The sequence below is a fragment of the Xiphophorus maculatus genome, chromosome 8, assembly GCF_002775205.1.
Source record: "Xiphophorus maculatus strain JP 163 A chromosome 8, X_maculatus-5.0-male, whole genome shotgun sequence".
In the NCBI taxonomy this organism is placed as follows: Eukaryota; Metazoa; Chordata; class Actinopteri; order Cyprinodontiformes; family Poeciliidae; genus Xiphophorus; species Xiphophorus maculatus.
The window spans coordinates 10,005,418-10,028,790 of NC_036450.1; the positions used below are offsets into that span (position 1 = coordinate 10,005,418).

General features: G+C 36.4%; 1 protein-coding gene across 1 annotated transcript in view; it reads left to right on the top strand.

Moving 5' to 3' along the window:
* LOC102231908 (matrix metalloproteinase-17-like) overlaps positions 1–17,932 on the top strand; it is a 112,126-nt gene extending 94,194 nt beyond the window's left edge. The window contains exons 8-11 of the mRNA XM_023338875.1: positions 147–229; positions 4,661–4,813; positions 4,935–5,192; positions 16,076–17,932. Coding sequence (XP_023194643.1) covers positions 147–229; positions 4,661–4,813; positions 4,935–5,192; positions 16,076–16,401 — 820 coding nt within the window. The 3' untranslated portion in view covers positions 16,402–17,932. The remainder of the gene's footprint in view (positions 1–146; positions 230–4,660; positions 4,814–4,934; positions 5,193–16,075) is intronic.
* The last annotated feature ends 5,441 nt before the right edge of the window (positions 17,933–23,373 follow it).

Genomic DNA, 23,373 nt, shown 5'->3' on the forward strand with positions numbered 1-23,373 from the left:
TTGCTATCGTGACAGGCCTACGTATTTGTGGCCAGCATGGCAGAAAACTCTGTTTCATGCTGCATTATTCTTGCTTTCTTTGCACTCTTCAATTATTGTTTTGTTCTTTCAACTTCTTACTCTTAAAATTGCTCTGTCTTTGTCAGACTGGCACAAGATGCTCCAGACAGGTGCACCAGTCATTTTGATGCTGTAGCCCAAATACGAGGAGAGGCTTTCTTCTTTAAAGGTAATAAAAATGGGGGTAGGTTGTGTTTTTCTTTAATATTATTATGATCTATTTTTTTTATAAATATAGCAGATGGAACATACAGTATTTATCTGGTGCAAAATTATATAAAATGAATTAATTTACAGATGAATAGGTTCAGTGTGGTAAGTAATATCAGGTGAAGATGACCAACCCACCCATGTATTGTCCTTATAATGTAGTTCCTATATGCTGTACTTAATAGATGTTGAAATATAATATCCAGAAAAGGTTGGTGCTGGGATGTCAACTGGAAGACAAGTGGATTAGGCTTCTGTTATTGCACATAAGAGAAGAATCCTGTGATATATATAAAAGTCATATAAGAGAAATGGAAAATGATAAAAAGAATGACAACTGAGGAACACAGTGTACCATTGCTTTACTTTTCATGCTTTACCATTATAAATACTTTTGTTGTTGCAGTGTAATAAGGGAGATGCATGCATACAAGTGCATGTTAGCTTCAGATTCTTCTTAAGATAATGACAAGACAGAAAACAGAATAACAAAGGTCCAAAGACTAAATCCTGCAAGACAGTCGGAGATGGACTATAATACGATTGGCCTATCAGGGAGTGTAATGAAAGTTTCTGTTTACTTAAGGTAGAGTCGAGACAGAGGAAACTCAAACCTGCTTTCTATAAATTATTTTTTTATCTAAAGTGTAGGTTATGAACTTTTCATTCTCACAGGTAGTTAGAACAGTATCCACAATCAAGAGACTGATACAGACAGCAGCAGGTAACAGTTTCTGGATCTGAGGGGCAACAAGAGAAGGGGTATAAAGCAAGAATTTATTTATGAAGACTGGAACAAGACTAACAGAGACGCTGAGTCACTACTCTGGCGCGATGTGGTAGAAAGAGACCCACAAGACCAGGGCTGATTGGATCAGACTTGCAGGTGAAGCCAATCACTCACACACCAGGATGGTGTCTGAAAATTAAGCAGAAGGGGGAAAAGAGAGAGGGAGAGCAATTTCCCCAGCCATGGGAGCAAGAAACTGGCAGGCATGACTGTAGACCCTTTGCAGCAAATGCCTTCTGGCACAAAGTACTGGGGTTACAGCAATAAAACTCACTAAGGGAAGGGTCGGGGGATCTTTTGGGATGAGCCTATCACTCTTCTGGGCCATAACTCTTCCAATTCACCAAGAATTCAAAGCTGTGTTCAGAAGCTCCGCTGTCTCCCTATGACATTGGGTGATGAGAGAGAGGGGGACACAGGAGATTGAAAGAGACCAATTTGAATTGAGACTCATTAAAGGAGGGATGATTGCAAAGAAAAAAGTCAACTAAAGGCAGAAGGCTCATCTCTAATTAGTAGAAGAGAAATGGAAAAGTAGAAAGTGCTAAGTTTTGTATTTAACAGGTATTTTGATGTTACTCGGCCTTTTAATAGGATACTAATTAAGTTTCTTGTAAAAAATGAACATTACGTTGAACTTTTCCACATTTATGTAGTGTCGCCATGACCATTGATATATTTTGTTAAGATTTTATGATAGACCAATACACAACTGATTTGTCCAACATTGAAGTAAAATTATTTTTTACTCATGAAAATTGTATAAGTGTGACATACCTTTGTATTCCACCCCTTTCTTTCCACTGACATCTCTAAATAAAAAGCAGCACAAACCATTTTTGAAGAGTCACCTAATTAGTATATAGTGTGTGTATATTGTCTAATATATTCTCAATGTACAATACACGTTGTGGAATAGTATAAGCATGGTTAGGTTATAAAACAGTGTTTCAAGCTTCGCACAGAGCACATTCAATTTGCCATTTTGAAAATGGAAAGAGTATCCCATGACTGCAAATCTACAAAGACATGACCATCTACCTAAACTGACAGGCTGGACAGGGAGGGCATTAATCAGAGAAGTAGCCAAGAGACCCAGGGTAACTATTGAAGAGCTGCAGAGATTCACAGTTCAGCCATGAGAATCTGTTGACAACACGAATATTAGTCTTACACTGCATAAATCTGACCTTTATGGAAGATTGCCAATGAGGAAACCACTGTTCAAAGAAGGTCATAAGAAGAATTTGCATTTTGCTACAAGTCATCCTCAGAGGAAAGAAAGTGCTTTTCCTATTTGCAACATATGTTTTTCTATAAATTATCAAAAAATTTGTGTTGGTCTGTCACAAAAAATCCCAGTACAGTACAACAATATAAATAGAGATTTGTTGGTTTTCTTTGTCCAGAGAACTGTGGTGATATTCTGTGCTGCACAGAGCTCCTTGAACATGACTCTGTAACATCCTGCAGGGCAGGATTGGTCCTCCTCTTTAGTTTGACTCTATTAGCCTGAGGATATGATCATACAAACCCATAAGAAGGTTCAAAAATACCTAAATACTCTGTGAAACAATGTTAGACAGGAACCGCTGTTTTACTAGGAGGTCATCAGTTTCTTTAGCTCATAAAATATTATATCCAGAACTGCACAATTTATCCCCTGTCAGTGTGGTATTAAGAAAGTAAAAGATGACATGTATAAAGCCACTATTTGCTTTGTATTTGTTTATTACAAGCACAACACTTACCAAAGTACAATTGACTATATGTTGACTATTTATTCAACCTTATGGCATGTTAAAACCTTTCATCTCAGTTAAAAAATGTCAATAATTACAACAGTCAACTTTTACACACAAGATGATAAAGCTCTGGTCTTTGTACATCTTTCAGTTTTATGCAGCTGTTTGATATCTCTTGAATGAGCTTTAGTTCTAAAATGCATTAAAAACGGAATCTTTAATCCTTTAATCCACAAATCTTTAATTCTGTACTTTATTTGACTTATTCGGTGGCCATCCTGTCCGGTCACCATTCAGTACTGAAAGATATCACATTTGGTTATGTGCTTTGTCAACCTGACTGAATTAATTTTATCTTAGACTGTTTCCCTGCTGAGGTCAAGCAGCATACTTTAGCATAAAGTTTAGTTTGATAAAAGAAAGGGAGGGGGGACATTTAAAGGGGCCGGTTGTATTTGTATTTCCTTTCTTTCCTCCTATCCCTTGAGTTTTTAGTTAAGCCATTTGTCTTGATTACATAGCACCACAAACTGAGCAGGGAGAATGTATTCTGAATTGCAGCTCCTTATAAACCACTCTCCGATGTTGTGATTGGTCTATTTTCCATCGAGATGAAAGAAGGCAACATCCATCTGTTGTGAGAGATCTGTCCAGTGTCACAATTTCGGAAAAAAAAGTGCTTGTCTGCTTGTCTTGAAGATGTTTGAAAAGGTTAAAGGTGTACCTCCTCTGGCTTTTGTTGGATTGCACCAGAAGGAAACAAATAGTGGCAGTATGTAGGAATAAAAAAAGAGCACGGAGAAGATGAAAAGAAAAAGACTAGAGCTGACATGATGGAATGAACAAAGTGCCCCCCAGGGAGATTGATGGGTGTTATTCCCAGGGATTAGCTAATATACCATTATTGCTTTGTAAATAAAAATAACCAAGAAGCAGAAGCAAAAGGGAAGCAAGGTGTGAGTCAAGTAAAATACTGTCATGACAAACTAGAAAGGGCTCTGGAATTCCAAGAACACTGTTAGAATTGGACAAAAAAGGATTTAACTCCACAAGCCCAAATAACAACAATTGAAAACAGGATGACAAAAGCTGTACAACAGGAGAAACATAGATTGAGTAAGGGATTTCTGGATTAGCAGCAGGTGTGCTAATAGCAAAGAGGGGGCTGCTGAATAGTCGAAATCGCTCCATTTGATGCATTTCCTCATAAATTCAGCTAATAATAATTTTGTCACTTGGCGGTGCTCACAAAATACATTTGTTAGATCGCAAAGTATGGGGGAAAAAAATCTTTGGCGGTGACATAACGGCAGTAATACATCTTGCCAAGACACACCAGAAAACGAATTGTATCCACATACACATGTTGTATACAAAGTGGATGTACTTTAAATGTTGTCACACTTAATACAAATAAGTGACAGGACTTTTGGTCCTTCATTTCTTGACATTTAAATCTGGTAAAATTCCCTGTTCAGACACAGAACTGGTAAAATAAACAGTGAGACAGCAGCTTCAATCAGACTCCAACCCTCACCAGTCTTGAACACATTATGAACAAATTCTGCCATCTCAAAAAGGTTATTATATTAAACAGTATTTTCTGCCAAAGTATAAATTTTATCTTTCCAGATAATTGTTAGATTCTTTAAGTTATTTTTATCCTTTCCAAATTGTATTTGGTAAGGTAAGTAAGGTGTTGCTGGAACACCTTACTTTTTTTGATGATAGCAGCTGAAAGAAATAAAGTACAGTCAGCACTCCATTTGGCAACATTTCACCAAAATAAACACGCCTTTTCTCTTAACAACCTTCTTTGGAGAAGCTCTAACCCAGTCTCTTCTGGTTCCTGAAGGGAAGTACTTTTGGAGGCTAACAAGGGAAAAGCACCTGGTGTCTCTCCGTCCTGCTCACATTCATCGCTTCTGGAGGGGCCTTCCTCCCAATTTGGATAGCGTGGATGCTGTTTACGAGAGGCCAGGGGACCACAAAATAGTATTTTTCAAAGGTGAGTTTTTACTCCTGATTCAAAGTTGCTTTTATTTTGATTTGCCTGTCTGTACGAGAAAAACATTTGTATAGCTTTGCGAATTCTTTCTTTTACTGCAATGTTTGTCCTGAATCCTCAGGTCAAAAGTATTGGTTATTCAAAGACAATAATGTTGAGGAGGGTTACCCACGTCCAATTAGTGACTTCGGCCTACCTGTGGAAGCAGTGGATGCAGCGTTTGTTTGGTTACACAATGACAAAACCTACTTCTTCAAAGATAACTACTACTGGCGCTATGACGACCACTTGCGACACATGGACCTAGGTTTCCCCAAAGATAGCACACTTTGGAAGGGGCTGCCACTCCAGCTGGACGATGCCATGAGGTGGTCTGATGGTGAGAAGCCACAAACATTCATACTTCATTATTTGATACTTTTATATTAGCTAAAAGAGGGTAACCTATAATATTCTGCATGCTATGCAAACCTGTTCAGTGAATTAGAATATTATTGGAAAGTATTTTTAAAGTTTTTATGTTAATTATGGTGATTTTTTTGTTTATAGCTAACGATTAAAGCATTGAAGGTTAGAATAATACGCCAAATGAATGCAAAGACCATCTTTAATTTATGGGTTTAATGAAAAGTATGTTTAATACCTGAGGTTATTTTCAAAATCTGACAAACGAGCCTCATCTGAATGCTATTATGAATTACAGACATGACAATAACAAAGACTTCTCACTTAATAACAATAAGAACCTGCATCCAAGATTTTCTGACCTGTGCTCCACTTTTTCAATTGAAATTAAATTAAATCGTGATTTGAGCCTGATTTATATGAACATACAGAGAAAAACTGTATAACATCCTTAATTTCTGATACTTTACCATTTTTATTATAAAATGTAAGATGTGTTTTTTAACTTTAATTTCTGAAAAGGTTATTTTAGCTGCTGGTGTGTGTGCCTATCAATTTTCAATTTCAACAGGAATCCAACCATTTTGCCATATACGTATTACTTTTTGATAGCACAGGACCAATATAGGCTTTGATTGGATGTTTTTTTTTCCATATTTTACCAACAGAGTGTTGGTAACCGGGATGTTTGTCCCACATGAGCACATGTTGTTCCCCATTACTTAATGCCCTATGACTAAAGTCTTCTGCCATAATTAACTTTTGGGAAAGGTTTGTTGGAAAAGGTCCCTTTGCTGTTTCAAATGATTGAACTATATATTTTTTTGACATTGTTTTTATTCCCATAATATGAGGAGTATTTTTTAAGATTTAGCAAGTTATGGTACAGTTTAAATATTTGTTTTTCATTTGAGATTGGCATTTCCCAATCCAATACTATGACATAGAATTTGCCCACTTACAGATTTATTCAGGTTTTTGTCACATTTACATGTTTTGGATCATCAAACACTTGTTAATATTAGACAAAGATAACCTAAGTAAATACAAAATACAGCTTTTATTAAGGAAAAATTATTCAAACAAACCTGGCCCAATGGTTCTTTGTTTCTTTGTTTTACAGGACTGTCAGTAATTAGAACTGAATATAGCTTGTGAAAAAAAATGTGGGTAATCACAGTTAATTCATAATTTAACAATTGTCTCACAAGTGTGACAAACAAAAACAGAAAATCTGTAAATGCAAATACTAAAAATGCTTTTTCAAAGCACAGGAGGACCTAATGAGTTTTAAATATTGCGTCCCGATAAGTAAGAGACGTTGAACTTGCTTTCTAACATGATAGAAATCTTAAACTCTGCCCACGCTTTAGTTGGGAAAACTTTGCAGGAAGTTTAATTGAAATTCAAATTTCCATTCAGAACTCTGTTTAAATAGCTCAATTTGACTCACAAAGACCCTGTAAAAAACTATGGATGAAATAAAAGGAAGTTTAATGAGGAGTCAGAAACAACACATTTTATTACAAAACAGGATATTAAATGTGGTAGAGATTTTGGCTGCAGTTGCTGGCAGATCAGTTCTTTAACAATACATCCAGACTCCACTGATTCCTTAATATTTTTAGACTTTTGAAAGCCAGGTGGTCTTTGCTATTCCCCGCATTGTTCCGTATTATTTTATTTATGAGTGCATTCTTGCACAAACAGCAGTTATTGTACAAGCTCTTGGAAAAGAAAATGCGGCCAAGTGCTCCACAACAGAAGCTATAAAGCATGCTGCGGTCTTGGAAAATAAAATATCTGGACTATAAACCTTTTAGAAACTAGCTGCTGAAGTTTAAAGACTGAAAACTTTTTTCAATTACTCTTGGTCAATGTAGCACAAGAGCTTTGGCCTTTCCACCATAAACACAGTAAAAATCTCTGTCAGGTGTCATGAATCCACTAGGTGCCACTGTGAGCTTAGTGGTCCCACAGGGAGCACAGATGTTAAAAAGAAAAAACTCTAAAATGGGGTGACAGGTTCTCCAATCTAATCAAAGGGGTGAGACAGGGAACATTTCTCCAGCCTTAACCTCTGCACACAGTTGAGTCCATCATGATCCACTCTTCCAGATCTATCTTCTGCTGCAACAACAAGGAATAAAGCAAAGCTTGTTTCAGACTGTTTGGATCCCACCGAAGCAAGACTAAAGGATATAAAAGTAACGGCTGATTTTACTTGGTGGCTGCCCACTTGTTTCACTTCAGTTCAGTCCTCAAACTCTTTAGCCCTTTCATCACAATCACAGTTTCCACCCACGCAGGCAAACATCAGTAGAAACACCCTGTTTCTACATTGTGCTGATTAAGCTTAGGTATGGAAATTAGAGGTTCTGTGATTTATATATATATATATATATATATATATATATATATATCCACAAGTCCAAGCTTTTATGCATTGTGTTTGAAGCATTGCTATGAAAATTCATACTTTTAATTTCAGCCCTCATTTGTCCAATTTAATACCATTGTAATTGCACAGTGACATTTATTCTGGCTGAAAATGGCATTAACGCTGCTAAGGTATATAGGTTAATAATTTCTACTTGCATAATAAAACATGACTTTTTTTCTACATTTTAATTTTTTCTTCATCTTTATTTACCAAGGTGAGAAAATTGAGAGCTGGTTCTCATTTAAAATCCCAACTTTGGAAGAACCAGCAGTAAAATCAATCAAATACTACAAACATTCTAAATTATAAGGACAGAGAGAAAATCAAAAAAACACCATTTCTATACAATACGTAAAAATGAGAAGAAGGTGCATGGATCATTTGCAGTCAATTATTAAAAGTAGTCATAGGGATGTAGGTCCGAAGCTTTAACATGTTTTTGCAAGTCATTCCAGTCATTTAGGGCAACAAACTGAAATGATGAACGACCAATGGTGGTGCAAACCTTTGGAATGGTTCTTGTCATAAAGTTACTGGAGCATAAATTTCTGCAATTTTTTTGGAAATAATAAAAAAAAAAACATGCAAAGGTAAAGCTTAAAAGGTTTGTGAACACAGTTGTGCTATTTAAGATCTCATCCCAGATATCTCTGTTCCTTTTTGTTCCTTGTCAGTACTTGTAAGTTGTGTTACCTTGCAAAAAGGAAGGGACAGTTTTTCTTGCATATTTATCAGAATTCAATTTCGTTAGAGAGCAAAAGTCAAGAGAGATGGTTAAGGTTTTTTCTCTTTTTTTCTTTTTTTGAAGTGCTGATTCTCCCATTCATTATTCCCCAAAGAAGAATCATGTTGTATTTGACAGGTAGTCTGGCTTTGGCTGTTAGAGCAAAGAGAAAGAGCTACAGTGAGAAGAAAACTTGAAATGATGAAGAGAAATCTGTTCATTGGCCTTAAAAGTCTAAATAAATCTGGAGCAAAATTTTAAAAAATTACAAATGTCACGTAATACTACTAAATTAATACTCTTAAAACCTATTAATACAAATTGTACCCTTACTTCTACATACATTCTTTATATATATTCTGTATACTAAACTCTGTGATCTTAGCTTTCTTTGTTGATAGATGGCTATTGGACAAGGGCAAAATGCATTTTAAACAATAGGCTGACTGATTTTAAACTAATTCACTGTCAGATCAGCACATCACACAAATTGCTTAAATTCATTGCCCATTATTTTGACAAGGGCACTGGTAAGTGCTTCACCAGACACACTGTGAATTTGAGAATAACTTCAAACTGTGTGGTGGGTCCATTTGTGAACATCTGATTATCCTTTGGTGATCCAAAACCTCAGTTGTTATCATGCTGATGAAAAGTTTTCTCTGTGTTCGAATCAGCATAAAAACCAGTGAATTCATCAGTCCTGGGATTTATGTAATCTTTGAAGAAATGTAAAAGTGATTGTGGTTTATATGATAAGTGGTTCTCTGAAACAGGGATTTATTTCTCCAAGATTGAGCATAAAACATTTCTCTCCACCTGGTTGATGTATTTTGATATATTTCCAACCCAAACATTTATGGTTGCACACAACATTGATTCAGAATGCTGCACCGGCTGATTGATCTAATTGCATTGAGCAATTATATTCTAAAGAGTGTCATTGATTAAAAATGCACCTGTCTACAATTCATACAACTAAGTCATATTGATTGAAAATAAAAATAAAAACATCAGTGTGTATCTGTGTACACTATATAACAGCAGTGTCTGGTATGTTTAGAGCTTAAACTAAACTTTATGGCACAAACAGGCATGTTTGTGTCCTCTTCTGGATGGGATGCATCCGTTGTCTGATTCTATGGTTCAGGTCAAGCACATGTACTGTTACATCTTTAGAGATTCATGGATTTATAAAAAAAAAGAAAATTTAAAAAAAGCTGCAGGCCATTTGCATTTTGTGTTTTTGATCATCAAAAACATCAGCAGGTCTGCATGTTGCCACTCTACAACAATTTTTGTTGAGCTATTGGGTTGACAAACTCTCCCTCTTGTCTTCAGGAACTCAGCAGCTCCTACAGAGCTGTCATGGTTCTCTCAGCTGCTGCTTTGATTAATTTCTCTTTGCCCAGACTGTCAGTTAAGGTCAACCACCCTGTTTTGGTAGGTCTGGTGTTGTACCATGCTGTCTTTTTGGATAATGAACAGTTGCTTTAAAAGTCAATCCTGCTTCAGCATTCTCCAGAAGTAAAGCCCCGAGCTTTCTGCTGTGCTCTTTGGTCTTCTTGTTTCTGTTTGTTCTCTTGTGTTCTCTATCAAACCTCGGATGCCTTCATAGAAGGAGATGAAATTATACACAGATGAACACTATTTACTAGCTAGGTCACTTCTGAAGGCAACTGGATTTAATTTACGATTTTCAGAACACAAGGTGTTGAATACAAAGTCAAGGACAGTTTCTTTCTGAGTGAGTATTCAGTATAATAACTGATGCAATTACAAATTTGTAAAGAAAATCTTTGAATTATTAAATGATTGAAACCAGTATAAGATACTGTTTCAACTATGGTTATTAAAATCCTTTTTTTTTTTTTTTGTCCCAACTTGTTTCATCTACTTTTCTAGTCTACACAGCTAGTCAAATTTCCTAGCTGTGTGGTTTCATAATATTTTTTGGTGTATGAATACTCACTCAGTCTGCAGCCTATACTTTTACAGCTTGTAGTTGGCCACAGTCAACACTTCATTGTTTTCAGCACTTATCTGCTGTCACCAAGCTGTTGAGCGTTAAAAAATCGAACAAACAAAAAAAATAATAATTTCATTGCGGCATCACAGGTGCTCCCTTTCTGTTTGCGTACAATTAATCACCTTCCTCAAAATGATTATTTTCTGTGAAGTTTCCCGAAAACATATCGTGGAGGGAGTCTGGGAGCCAAATGGATGACAGACGTTCTGTTTACTTCTAAATACCACAAATTGCCTCATAGTTTACTGACAAAGTACTTGACAGTTGTTCAGAAAGGTCATCACCAATCACTGATGGCCCCTTTCGAACATATTTCAGCCTTTTGTGATCTTTTCTTCGCCGAGGCACACATGGTTCACAGATTTTTCTGCGCAAGTGCTCTCTGCAGGGACTGTAGCATTTGCATTTTCCATTTAATAAAAAGCAGCACACGCTAAGTCAAGTGAGGTATAAAGATATTTATTGAAGTAATTTTCACAAAAAACAGAATTTTAATCAAAAATAGCTCTCACATCTCTTATTTTCCTTTTAGATGTGTTGCTGCTTTTAAATATTTGCTGTTTTTGCAACGGTTCCAAAAACTCCCAAAAACATTCTTTTTTGTGTGTTTGTGTGTGTGTGTGTTTTTTTTAGCATTTGAAATTGGCAAAACATTTACAGAAGTCCCTGCTGATTCACCTCCAGGATACTTTACTTCAACCGGATAAGCATATGTGTTGTGTGAGCTGTTGGCAGATTTGATATCTCCTTCACCTCCCTATAACCTTCATCCCATCATCCCTTAATACTCATTTTGTTTCTCATCAAGTACCAGGTTTTAAAGGAGCATGTAAGGGGATGTGTGTTACTGGAGCTCATTATGCAAGGCAAGGGCATGGTGTTTACAGGATGCAAGTCTGTATTTCTTCATCAATCTTTGATACAATATCACAATGTACAACAGGAAAATGCTTAGACTATGTGGTAGCATTGGAATTAATATAAAAAAATGTAAGGAATTTAATTGATGTTGGATTAAATTGGACTCAGTGTAGTTAGAAATGAATGTGACTTGTTTGTATGACATTGGCTTATTAATAAAATAATAAAAATGTATTGTAATAGTAGATAAGATTTGTGACCCTAACTCTCTGATGCATATGCAGGCATTACTAGTTGTTTAAACAGATATCATAGAAGTAAATATTAATAACAAATCTATTGTTTTTTTTTCATTAGTACATTTTGCAGCTGTATTGTTGATAGAATTAACATCCTTTTATTATTATATTTATTTATTTAGTTTGATTTCTAGAGGGAACGTCAAGATGCTAACATTGCTAATTCTCGATCCAAGGAGGTGGTTGTGATCCCAACTTTCTGTTCCACTGATCCAGTGGGTCAGAGTCTTAAGATATTTCTATAAAACATTTTTTTGTGTGCAGATTGAGTAATGTTTGGAGAAAAATGTGACTCAAAGATGTGATCCATCTGATTTTATTGTTCAAAGACTGCCTCAAGCTGTCTTTTTGATTTTTAAGCTTATATCTGTCTTACACTGTTCTTATGTGTAAGACAGATATATTGCTACAAGAGCAAGTGCACTTGTAGAGCACTTGCTCTACAAGTGCTGGAGATAAACCCACATAATTCTTATATTATATTTAGACTCCAGAAAAGCAAAAAGTCACAGATCACTTTTTGAAAGTTCATAGACAGTCAGACATACTGTAGGTAATGGAAAATAACTGAGCTTAGATCATTTGTGATTTCCAAATATGCACAGACAAATTGGTAATGGCCAAACATCTGGACATTGTGATTATTGATAAGCAGCAGAGGACAGCTGTTGTGATGGGACTCTGTAGGTATGGCCATGCTTAATGATGGGAACAGCAGAAAAAAGGAACTGTGGAGAAATGCCAAGAGCTCAGGGAAGAGTTCTGGCAGATAAAGGATGCAGTTATGCTTTCATACAGTTTAGTCAAGAGATATAAAAGAAACGTTCATTTAATTGTGCTAATCTAAAATTTAGAAACTCTGGGACACGTGGACTCAGAGGTTCTCAATGTCATTTTTAATGGTTAAAATATTTCTAGGTTTAAAACAGCATCACTTCTGGAAGTGACAGCGCTCAGATGTAGCTTTGAATCAACTGCTGTGATAATAAAGTTGATGTTCTTCATAAAACATCCCATCTCTGAAGCATTACTATATTGAAACTTTAAAAAGCTTGCATTAAATTTATGCCACCACACATCAAGGAAAGACACCCTGAGGTGTATGCAGACAACGAACTTGGTGCAACCTAAAACAGCCAACAGAGAACAAATAAAAGAGTTTAAGGATCTAATAACAGGGAGTAAAATGGGGTCTTCGCCTGAAAGGGTTGTAAAGATGGGCGCTGTGATATGAAATATGAATATGTATAAACTTTATAGATGTGCAGTTTAGAAATTTATTGATTTAATCATATACATGTGATCATTTGATGAGAGATAATGTCTCCCTAAAAGTGTCACATCATCATGGTTGTGACATTTTCTTCGTCCCTTAGATGCTGTTAAAAGGTTACCTGTTATTACCAGGGATTTATGATAGGTCAAATTTCCAAGTGCTTGCATTGTTGCAGAAACACTTGCATAACAAAGAACACCAAGCATAATATGTAATTTACTATATACATATATATATATATATATATATCCACAATGTAAATACATAGAACCAGGTGACCCACTACAGGTGTGCGTGGTGTATTTCTCCTAGAGACACTCCGGTCTGTATTTCTCTTGTTTCTATCAGTTCTGGTTATGCTTTTCAGCTGCAAACCTGGTGCTCTGAGTATTTTTTAAACAATAGATTCAGGATATGTGTGATTTACAGTAGTGTGTGTAAAGCTTTTTGGGGAGAAATTATGTCTGCTTTGGAACTTTAACTGCTGGAAACATTATTATATTACTTTTTTGTCTGATTTAGTAGTTTGATATGCAGCCAGCAGAAGTCTCTCCCTTCTTCTCCCTTTTGTGCAGTGTGGGTCCTCCCACACTGCACAATGTGGGAGGACCCAAGTTTGAATGCTGGCTGCATAGTCTTTCACTTTTACTGAAGAGAGCTCTTTATTCTTTTAGATTATTAGACTTTACAAAATGAGCTATTTAATAAAAGGTTCTCAGGAAACTTTTCAAAGTCATCATCACCCTTTGTTTCCTGCAGCAATTCTGAGTTCAGTGGTCTTCCAACATAATCCACTGTACTAAAAGTTAAAAATGTTACTTTACTTCAAATCAGCTGCTTCAAATGACTGGATTACCTTCAAATCTATGTCATCAACTCAGCAGGAGTCTTTTAGTGGACCATCAGTTTCTATTCTATTAAACATGCTGGAAAGTGAACAACGAAGCTCTGATATGGGGTCCTAAACTCTCAGTGAAAATAAAGAATTGTAATGGAAGAAAGAGAAAAAAAGTGAATTTTTATTACTGTCTAAAAAGTTCTATCTCTCCATTCAGCCATCTCTTCCATTGATATATATCACTAGATAAGGCAGCGCCTATTAGCCGCTATAACTAATGATATGCAACTGCAGGTGCCATTACTATGCTTTCAGTCATATTGATCAAACCAAACCATCTCACACTGTTCCAATGTGGGATGAGCGTGCATCTGTCACAAAAATGAACAAAGCTTCCTTATTTCTTATCCAATATCTACAAAATATGGCTGAGAAAATTACCAAGGTTTTTATGTGTGAAATATGTATTATACCAAAATGGAAATCCATAAGCAGTTTGGTTTCTGCTTACAGAAAGCAGAAACCAACTGACAGAGACAGACAGTCTCTGTCTATCAAAATGCAAAAGAGGAAAAAGGAAATATCTCTGATATCAGACAATTAATTTAATTTTACACAACTGCTGCTGAAACTGCTACATTTTACCCTATTTGATGACTGTTATGAATATTGTGCCTTTCTTCAAATGAACGAGGCAATTTGTAAAGTTTATTATCGCTTATTGAGCTTTTATTAGCCCCAAACCACTGTGTTGGAATGTATTTCTTTGTCAAGTTGGACCAAAAAATTCAGAAGAAATGTACATCCTGATATGAACTACCACAGATTCACATAAAGTGTGAACAATATGTGGTAGAGAAAGAAGAATCACATTACCATATGCCATAAATATCCTCTTTGCAGATTTATGATCAGTGATCAGTATGAGCTTGAATGCATTGCAATGCGTTGCATTCCAGCTAAATTTTAACAATGTAAAACCAAAATCTTACATAACTTAGGACTGTAGCTCCTACCATGCCCCACTCTTGACAGTCCAGGCCAATATTAAAATAAATTGGAGTTATTGATCAACAGTATGCTATCAAGAGGAGAAACTCTGCATAGCTGGGTAATTATAAGCATAACAAAGGTGTAAATTTTCAGCTCAAAGCAATTAGTCTGCACCTCTTTCAGCTGTCACCCTCTCTGGAATTCTAAACACATGCCATACAGAGACTGACTTCATTAGCAGTATTCATTAGACCTCCCTGAACACACACACAGCCACACACATTGCACCATTGTAAGCTGTCTTAAAGAAAGATGAGAATTTATTCCTGCAGATTTGGTGCAAACTCTCCCACCCTTCATAAACCCAGGTCTCTGACCAGCTTGCTCATGCTAATAGCTCATTATGTACACTGTGCTAACAAGCGCATTTCCTTCTTGGGATAATGACCATTTTCCGCTCATTACTTTTATGATTTTTTTTGCAGTTCTAGGCACAAAATCAGCTCTTTACGTTGGTCCCCTTGTAAACTCTCATTTTGGGTCATTTTCTTCCCCTCACCTTTCTGAAAATCTCTCTAATGACATCACTCTGAAATTCCTGCTAATGCATCTACGTGTGCTGAAGTTTTAATGTGGAAACAGCCGCTGTGCTCCATCTCTGCATTAAGGGCAAGGGAAGGGTTGCCTAACAAAAAAAAAAACAATGTAGTGCATTAATGGAAGGAAATGGATACACAAATAAAAATTTGACGTTTTTTTTTGTTTGTTTGTGAACTTCTATTCAACCCCTCTGGTTCTGTGGTGAATTAGTTCTGCAGAACTAATTTGCCACAATTACAGCTGTAGGCCTTTTGAGGATGTTTTTGTCAGGTTTGCTCTTTTTGGCCTGGTACTATTTCCTATGCCTCTTTGCAAGGTAGTTCTAGCCAAGTCAGACTGGAACAAGAACATCTATGCACAAAAACAAACTTAAGTTACAGATTTCTTGGCTTCCCTGTTCATACTAAAGAAAAAAAAAAAAAAAAAAAAACACTGCATGATGGCACCACCACCATGTATCGCAGTGGGGACTGGGTTCAGAGTGTCAATCTTTCACCAAACATGTTATTTTGTTGACGTGAGCAAATTATTTAAATTCTTTCATATATTTTCTTAGAATTTTCTTTCAACATTTTTTTTTCTTTTGTGCCTCTCTTCTATGAAGGCTAGATTGGTTCTGGGTTAACTCAGTGTTAACCTAATTCGTAATCTAAGAGTTTATGGTTGCAAATGTGGCAAAATATGGAAAAGTCCCTTTGCAAGTTCCTGATTTCTACTTTATGTTCTTTTGAGCAACTGTACCCTAATACAACAAAATGCCAACCATGTTTTCTCTTTCAATCTCTACCTTAAAGGATCATCCTATTTTTTCAAGGGAAAGGAGTACTGGCGAGTGCCGGGCAGCGACATGGAGGCGGAGGCAGGATACCCCCGCCTGATTGCGAAGGACTGGCTGCTCTGCACCGAGATGCAGTCAGACTCTCCGGACACAGAAGCCAAAAGCACGGAGACGAGGGTCAACGTGCACCGGCACCCAGACCATGCAGAGAATGGATACGAGGTGTGCTCCTGCACCTCTGACACCGCCTCACCTTTGGGCGTCCACTTACCCCCATCTCCAGTTTGGCTGCTGCTGCCTTTTTGGACGCTCTTACTGACCTTCTGCAATGAACTGTTATGATGCTGAAGCGCAGGGTAAAGTACTTGTGTTGAGTGCAAGAGAGAGACTAATTAGTGGATGCTCTGCAAGGAAGAAAGAAAAAAATTGGAAGAATTTGATCATATAAATACGGTTTATTTTGTTTGTTTTGTTCTCTTTATTTCTCTTTTTTTGGGAGTTATTTATTTCACATGCCATCTTATGGTCACTTAAAGAACTTTGCAGTAACCGTTCTATGAACAATTATCAGTTAATATCCACTGATAGTGACAGTATTAGATGTTTCATAAGCTGAGTTGCACAGAAATACAAGTTAACTTCACTTTCCAAATGGCCTCATTAATACTGAGAGGGCTAAGAAGAGGGGAACGTTCAGATATAAGTAGTTATATCATTACAGATTTAATGGCGACTTACTTTGAGGTATTCAGTTTTATGAATAAGAGCTTGTGGCTCAACCGGCTAGGGTTTGATAGCATTCACGTCAACACTGACAGAGATTTGGAAATTACAGCTTCTTACTGACAAAAAAGCTAAATCTTTCATAAAATGGGATTTAAAGCAATTTTATTTATCAGAGCACAATTCTGTAATGCTGATACTACAAATGTTTGCTTATTGGTGATTCATTTAGTTAGTTAAAATGCAGCTCAAATCAGAAAGATATCACTCATTCACAATGATGATTAATGTTCAAAGATACCTCGATCGTCTTTAGGCATTGGGCAGCTACTGGTATGGAGGGCTTAAAAAGTTATGGTTTCAAAACCACTTTTCTATCATACTAATCCTGTATTATGATGGGGTTTTTTTTAGATATGTGTTTCTGGAGCAATATGAGGCATAGGATAATGCAGTGCTGGCCCTCCTCCACTTGTTGCTTGCACTTCTGGTCAGCTAGCTAAATGAAGGCCTCTACACTTTCCCTTTGGTTTACAAAAAAGAAAAGAAAAAAACAGATTGGTTATTTTGAAATATTTAGTTATGCAAAAATATTAAACAACCATGGTTTAAAAACTGCCTATGGCTACTATTATTAGGTCTGTTCAGATTTTTTTGCAGTGAGCATCTACGAAGTCATTGTCAGTAAATGTTCCCTGATCTGCAGGGAAAATATCAGTTTGAATTTTTTTAGCCAAACTGATAATAGATTCTTTGTATTAATCTTCTTCACCAGCCAATTTTAAGACCGTTGGAATCATTTTCAAACAACTGCAAGACCTAGAAAGCACGCTAAAAAAACCATTTTGATCCTACTTCACAACAGGTGCAAAATCTATAAATTCACTCCATTGTTGGTGGAGCTACAGCAGACTGATAAGTCCCAAGGTATTTGTTGTTTTGATACTACAGGCAGGCTCAACCAACTTAAATCTGCATAGGAACACAAACACACTTCTGCTTTGAAAACAGCACTAAACATAAAAGCCTTTTGTAAAATTGTATTCTGTTATATATGCAAATGTCCACAAAAATAATCTTATCACCCTGTAAGTGGTAAAAAAAAAAAAACAGATAATGCAGGCCTTCTTTGGTTCTCATATTCCACCACTCTGAGAATGTAGTTCCTTATTTTAAAATATAAATGAGCTTTTGTTGACAATAACTACACACAACCTCTCAATCTACCAAATCAAGCCTTAAAATTGATGCGGTTTTTCATCTAAACTGTGTTTATTATGACCATGTATTCAGTAAAAAACACAAAAACAAAACCTCACCTAATGAACCCAAAGTAACAAAAGGCTGTCATGATGGGGATGCTCGGTGGATTCAGTTGTTGTGGAGGAGTTTATTTATCCAAAACTTTATCCCTTAGTCTCTCGATGTCCAAGTGTGCATCCTCAAACTCCTTTAATAGTTTGACTTGCATATTCTGAAGCTATCTCAACCAAGCACATGATTACCGTTACCCTGCACTGTCATCCAAATTGGATCCATATACTGTATGTCTCTATTTGATTGAATGAAGCTGTCGGCTTATCCCTGAGGTTAGCTGTAGCATGGAAACGAGGGCGATGCCAGGAGGTGAGTTGCCTTTTTTAATGGAATCATTTCTCTTTGAAGCCTTTTGAAGTGTGAACTAGATAAGATTTGATCAGTGTATGCCATATTGATGACTTTAAAGTTTTATGATAAGATGTTAAAGAAGCAGAATGCACGTGTGAACTCCATGAGTGTTACCCACTAGACGTCCTCTATAGGCTGAAGTTGTTAACTCCAACCAATATATCTGTTAAATAACTGTAAATCTGAGCTAATTTATTACCAACAGAAAAATGAACAAAACAGCAACAAAAAGTGTAATATTCTGTGCAAATATCTTAAATCCAAAATCAAAATTACTATAAATAAATCCTATACATATTGTTACCGTACTCGTAATTCTAAACTTGTTCCATTATTTTGACAGCAGCAGGAATAATTGTAGCTTGTGTGTTACAAATAAATCTACCTTATGAAAAGCTGTAATTTCTAAAATGTTTGATCAAGTTGAAAGTGAATACTCTCAGATGAAAGATAGATTTGTTCTGTACAGTCAGTCGTCATATATACAGTATATACCAGTCTACATGGACAGTATCTTGGAAAAGTATTCATTTGGCAAAGTGTTTTACACCTTTCATTGGGATTTTCTGTGACAGACCAACACTAGTAGTGTATAAATGGAGAATAATTTTATTTCTACTAAAAGAAATGTAGAAACCTTAGTGTATTTAGCTTTCATGAGAAATGACTTTATCTAGTCACCTTTCATCTGCAAATGTTTTGTAATAGCTCTCTCTAGCAGAGGTGGATAGCTTCATAGTGAAATATTAGACGATTTTTCTCAGCAAATTAGCCTTAAACTCTGTCAGATTGGTTGAAGAGTGTCTGTGAACATCAGTTTTCATTGGCACATTTTGGACTTTTTTAATATAGGAGTAATCTTTGATCTGAAGTATCTATTATAGCAAAAGCTGCACTCTTATGATCATTTTTCTGATTTATGGGCAACCTCTGCCCCAAACCCAACTATTTTTTATTCTCTTAACAGTTTTATTTTAAGAATTGGATTTCGTATAGCTCACCTCTGACCAGCTTTCCTGTTACACAGCATGATGATGCCACCCCCTTTTTCAAAATGGGGATGCTGTTTTCCAAATGACGTGCAGCATTTGTTTTCCACCCCACACCGAGTTTTGAGTGATGTCCTAAAAGCTTAAATTTGGTCTTGCACGCCTTGTCTTCTTCATCGCTTGTGGGCCCCTGCAAACAGGATGTCCTATTCCTTTCTTTCAACCATGACTTTCTTTTTGTCACTCTTCTGCAAGGGCTAGATTTGTTGGGTGCACTCCTTTTGTCAAAAGCCAAGGTTTCTTCCCATCCTTTCCATGCCCTGCCTGTCAGTTTATGTAGAAATGTTTGAAAATATGCCATTTTCCATTTTCAAAATTAAGCAGGGCTCTCTAAAATGCTCAAGGTTCAGCATTCTCAAATGTACTGATTCCTGAAGGCAAATTAATTTTATTCAGGGGCATCACAGTAAAGGGGACCACGTTCATTACACTCCACATTCTTCAGATTTGTATTTGCAGAATAACTTTGGAAGCCGTGCGTCGTTTTCCTTCCTATTCTCTACTTTTCACTAGTTTACATTGATCTATCACATAAAAACTCAATGAAATACATTTAAATTTTGTGGTAGCATGAAAAGGTTCAAGGGGTATGACTATTTTTCTAAGACACTGAATGAGCCGGGTTGAGATTCAGATCAGCTGATCCCAGAGGATGAGACAGGATCCCTATTAGTCTGAATATAGACTCCCACCAGGGGGAAAAGCGATATCCTGAGGTGTCATCATTCGACAGGTGACTGACACTGCAGCGCACGTCTGTGCAGGCAGGTGTAATGTACCTTGGTATGTATTGCAGATAGATGGTTAGGTTTACAGATCAATGACTCTGTGGGAGCTTGACGTGTTGAAGACACATGAGTGGCATGCTGGTTTTCAACAGGTACACGCACAGTCAAGAAGAAGACAAGGGAACATAGAATGTTGGGGGAAAGACGACAAATGAATGTCGGACAGAACATTCAAAACCAAGATTCCTGCTGTTGCTTATTGACGTTCTCCTTGCTTTCTATCCATTTCCTGCACTCTCCCTATCACACAGGTGGTACCTCCCCTGTTCAGATTTCTCACCTTAAGCACTCCCTGCCATAACCAGAGGTAGTATTGGTTTGCTGTATTTTCTTTTGTATTAAGTATGAATATATTGTGAGCCATTGCTTTGATGAGATGACAGTTCGTGGAGCATTTCCGACACAAGCTCAAGCTCCGTTTGATGACATCTAACGCAGACCTCACAAAGGCAGCAGATTTGTTATTGTTGCTGATATATTTACCTACAAGTTTAAATATAGACAGATATATTTGAGTCACAATGTTCCATGGTTACTGCAAACCAAGTGGACTGTGTATATTTCAAGGTGTGTTTTCTAATGTAAAATATTTTTGTAGAAAAAAAAAACAAAATAAAGATTCTGAATGGTTTTCCTGGCTAATCATGGTTGCATGAGTGTGCAGTAAGAGAGATTACTTTGAGGACTCTGTCTTGTGGCTGAGTGTGTAATTATTTTGTGCCATTGAAAATCAACCCATGCTTGGAGACAGATGAAGGTAACAGAACAGCTTGCAGACACCAACTGGGAGTTGATGTCTATCTCTGTGGCATTCTTAAGAACGTTTTTTCATACATTTATTTTGTAATTCTGAGTGTTCATAAATATTGCAAATTGTGTTATGATAATCCCCCCACAAAATCACTCTTTTGCTGTTATTTTTGTTCTTTGACGCTTATGTTGACACTAAGGTGAAAACGCTGTATAGTTTCTGAAGATGTGCATGAATCAAAGAAGAGAACAAACTAAAGACCCTTTATGGACTCCTGAGGAAATCACAGTGTCAATTTTGAGAATTTATTCTAAGAAAATATCAGCTTTTAGGCAGTATTTATAGAATAGAATAGAATTCAACTTTATTGTCATTGCACTGTCACAAGTACAAGCATCGAGATGCATCTTGCTCATAATTAGGAGGATGTATTTCTATTTTCAGATTTCTTTTTTCTTGTTTGAGAATTATTTTTCCAAGCGTATGATACCAAGAAATCCATATTATGCTGAACAAGGTTAAGAGCCATCAAGTCAGATTCACTTACAATAACTTTTTCCAACATTCAGATAATTGGTTATAACAACAGTAAAGTATCTTAACCTCAATCATTCATCTGTCTGCTAGTTCATCAGTTAATTTACCCATCCATCCATGTATGTTAAGATTACATTTAAACTTTTATTTATAACATTCTTAAGTAACTCTAAGTCTGTAACTTTGAAAATATGTGAACAAAAATACCCATATAACATGATAAATGAATCCACTGGTATTCTCTCCACGTGCTCCTTTTGACACAACTTACAGGCCACGGTGTGACAGCACTGAGAGCCTTTTTCCCTCCTCTTGACACTCTCGAGTGGTGTTAATTAACTGGTGTGTCCCATCGGCCACCAGAAGAGCACAAAACTCCCTGGAGCAAAAATGATACCAGGTCAGTTCTTATCACTTTGTCCAGCTGATCCTGTTTGAGCGCGATGCTAAGTGATCAAGTTAGTAGTATGTGCCATACAGGTATTTGACTGTTTGTTTCTACTATCAAGTTAATTGATTTTTTTTTTTTTTTAAAGTTCAAGGGGTATGGTCATTTCATTGAGATTCATATATCATGTACCAAGGTTTTCTGAATTCATATAAACGATTTTATTTTTATAATACTTAACTGATCACACCCAGGATAACTTGGGTTTTCTCTGCAGAGAGATTCTCCACCTGAGGCATCTGTACTATGGCTTCTTCTGGTTTATAGATGAAATGTTTTATCTCTGCTCTCTGCACTCTGGAGACAATTATTGAACAGTGCAAACGATGACTTTTTAAACTTCAGGTCTTCCACATTGTTGTGCCTCAAACTCCTCTTAAAATATATTTCATTTTATTTATCTGTTCTCCGCAATGGGAAAGAAAAATTGGATTTCTGAGTGGGTTGGAAATTTATAGAAAGTGAAAAATTTAAATATTTTGCATTCAAAGAGCTAGCATATAATTCAAAATCACATTTTCCCTCAATGGTAGCCCCAAGTCTTTAGGGAATGAAGTTAACAGCGTCCCCAGAGAGATTTTGCCTGTTCTACCTAAATATTCAGGGAGGATTTATTGCAATTTCACGTCCATATAAATTACACTGAAATAAAATTCACTCTATGCCACAGGGAGTGCAAATAAAACAAAATACAATAACGTTGAACAATGCAATTTGAGGACAGCAACTGAATTGGATGGGATGTCAGAATGCAGCTATTTCAACGGCGCATTTTCCATGGAGAATATGACTCACTGCCAAGGGCATCATTGTATCATCGTTGTATCTAGGGCAGCACAAGAATCAGAACCACAGTCCATGAAGACTAGGTGTTGTATAAAATCTTCAAAAATTATTTGCAATTAATTATATTAGAAGTCAGATTTTAGCCTTTTTATGGTTACTTATCCTCAAGATTTATGGTAACAAATTCAAAAACACATGACTGATGTAGTGAGTGACTTTCTGAATTGGATAATTGATGGTGGGGTACACATTTGTCCTGATGGAAACAAGACATAACTAGTCCTTATTGGATGAGAAACCTTCATTGCCAATGTTGGACATTTCAACCTGTTGCCACTTTAGACACCTGTGGTTGTTATCATTTCAAATGTTGCTGCCTTTCACTGCACATCTTGTACTGACCATGCATCAGTTCATACCCACCAAGGGGATGTTTCTTACTTTCACAACTAATACTTTAAAGCTTCCAATGTTCTATATCATACACATAGTCTGCTGTTAGAAAATGTAGTTATTTGATTTAATTGCAAAATCTCAAAGGTAGGTGACTTTAAGATATTACTG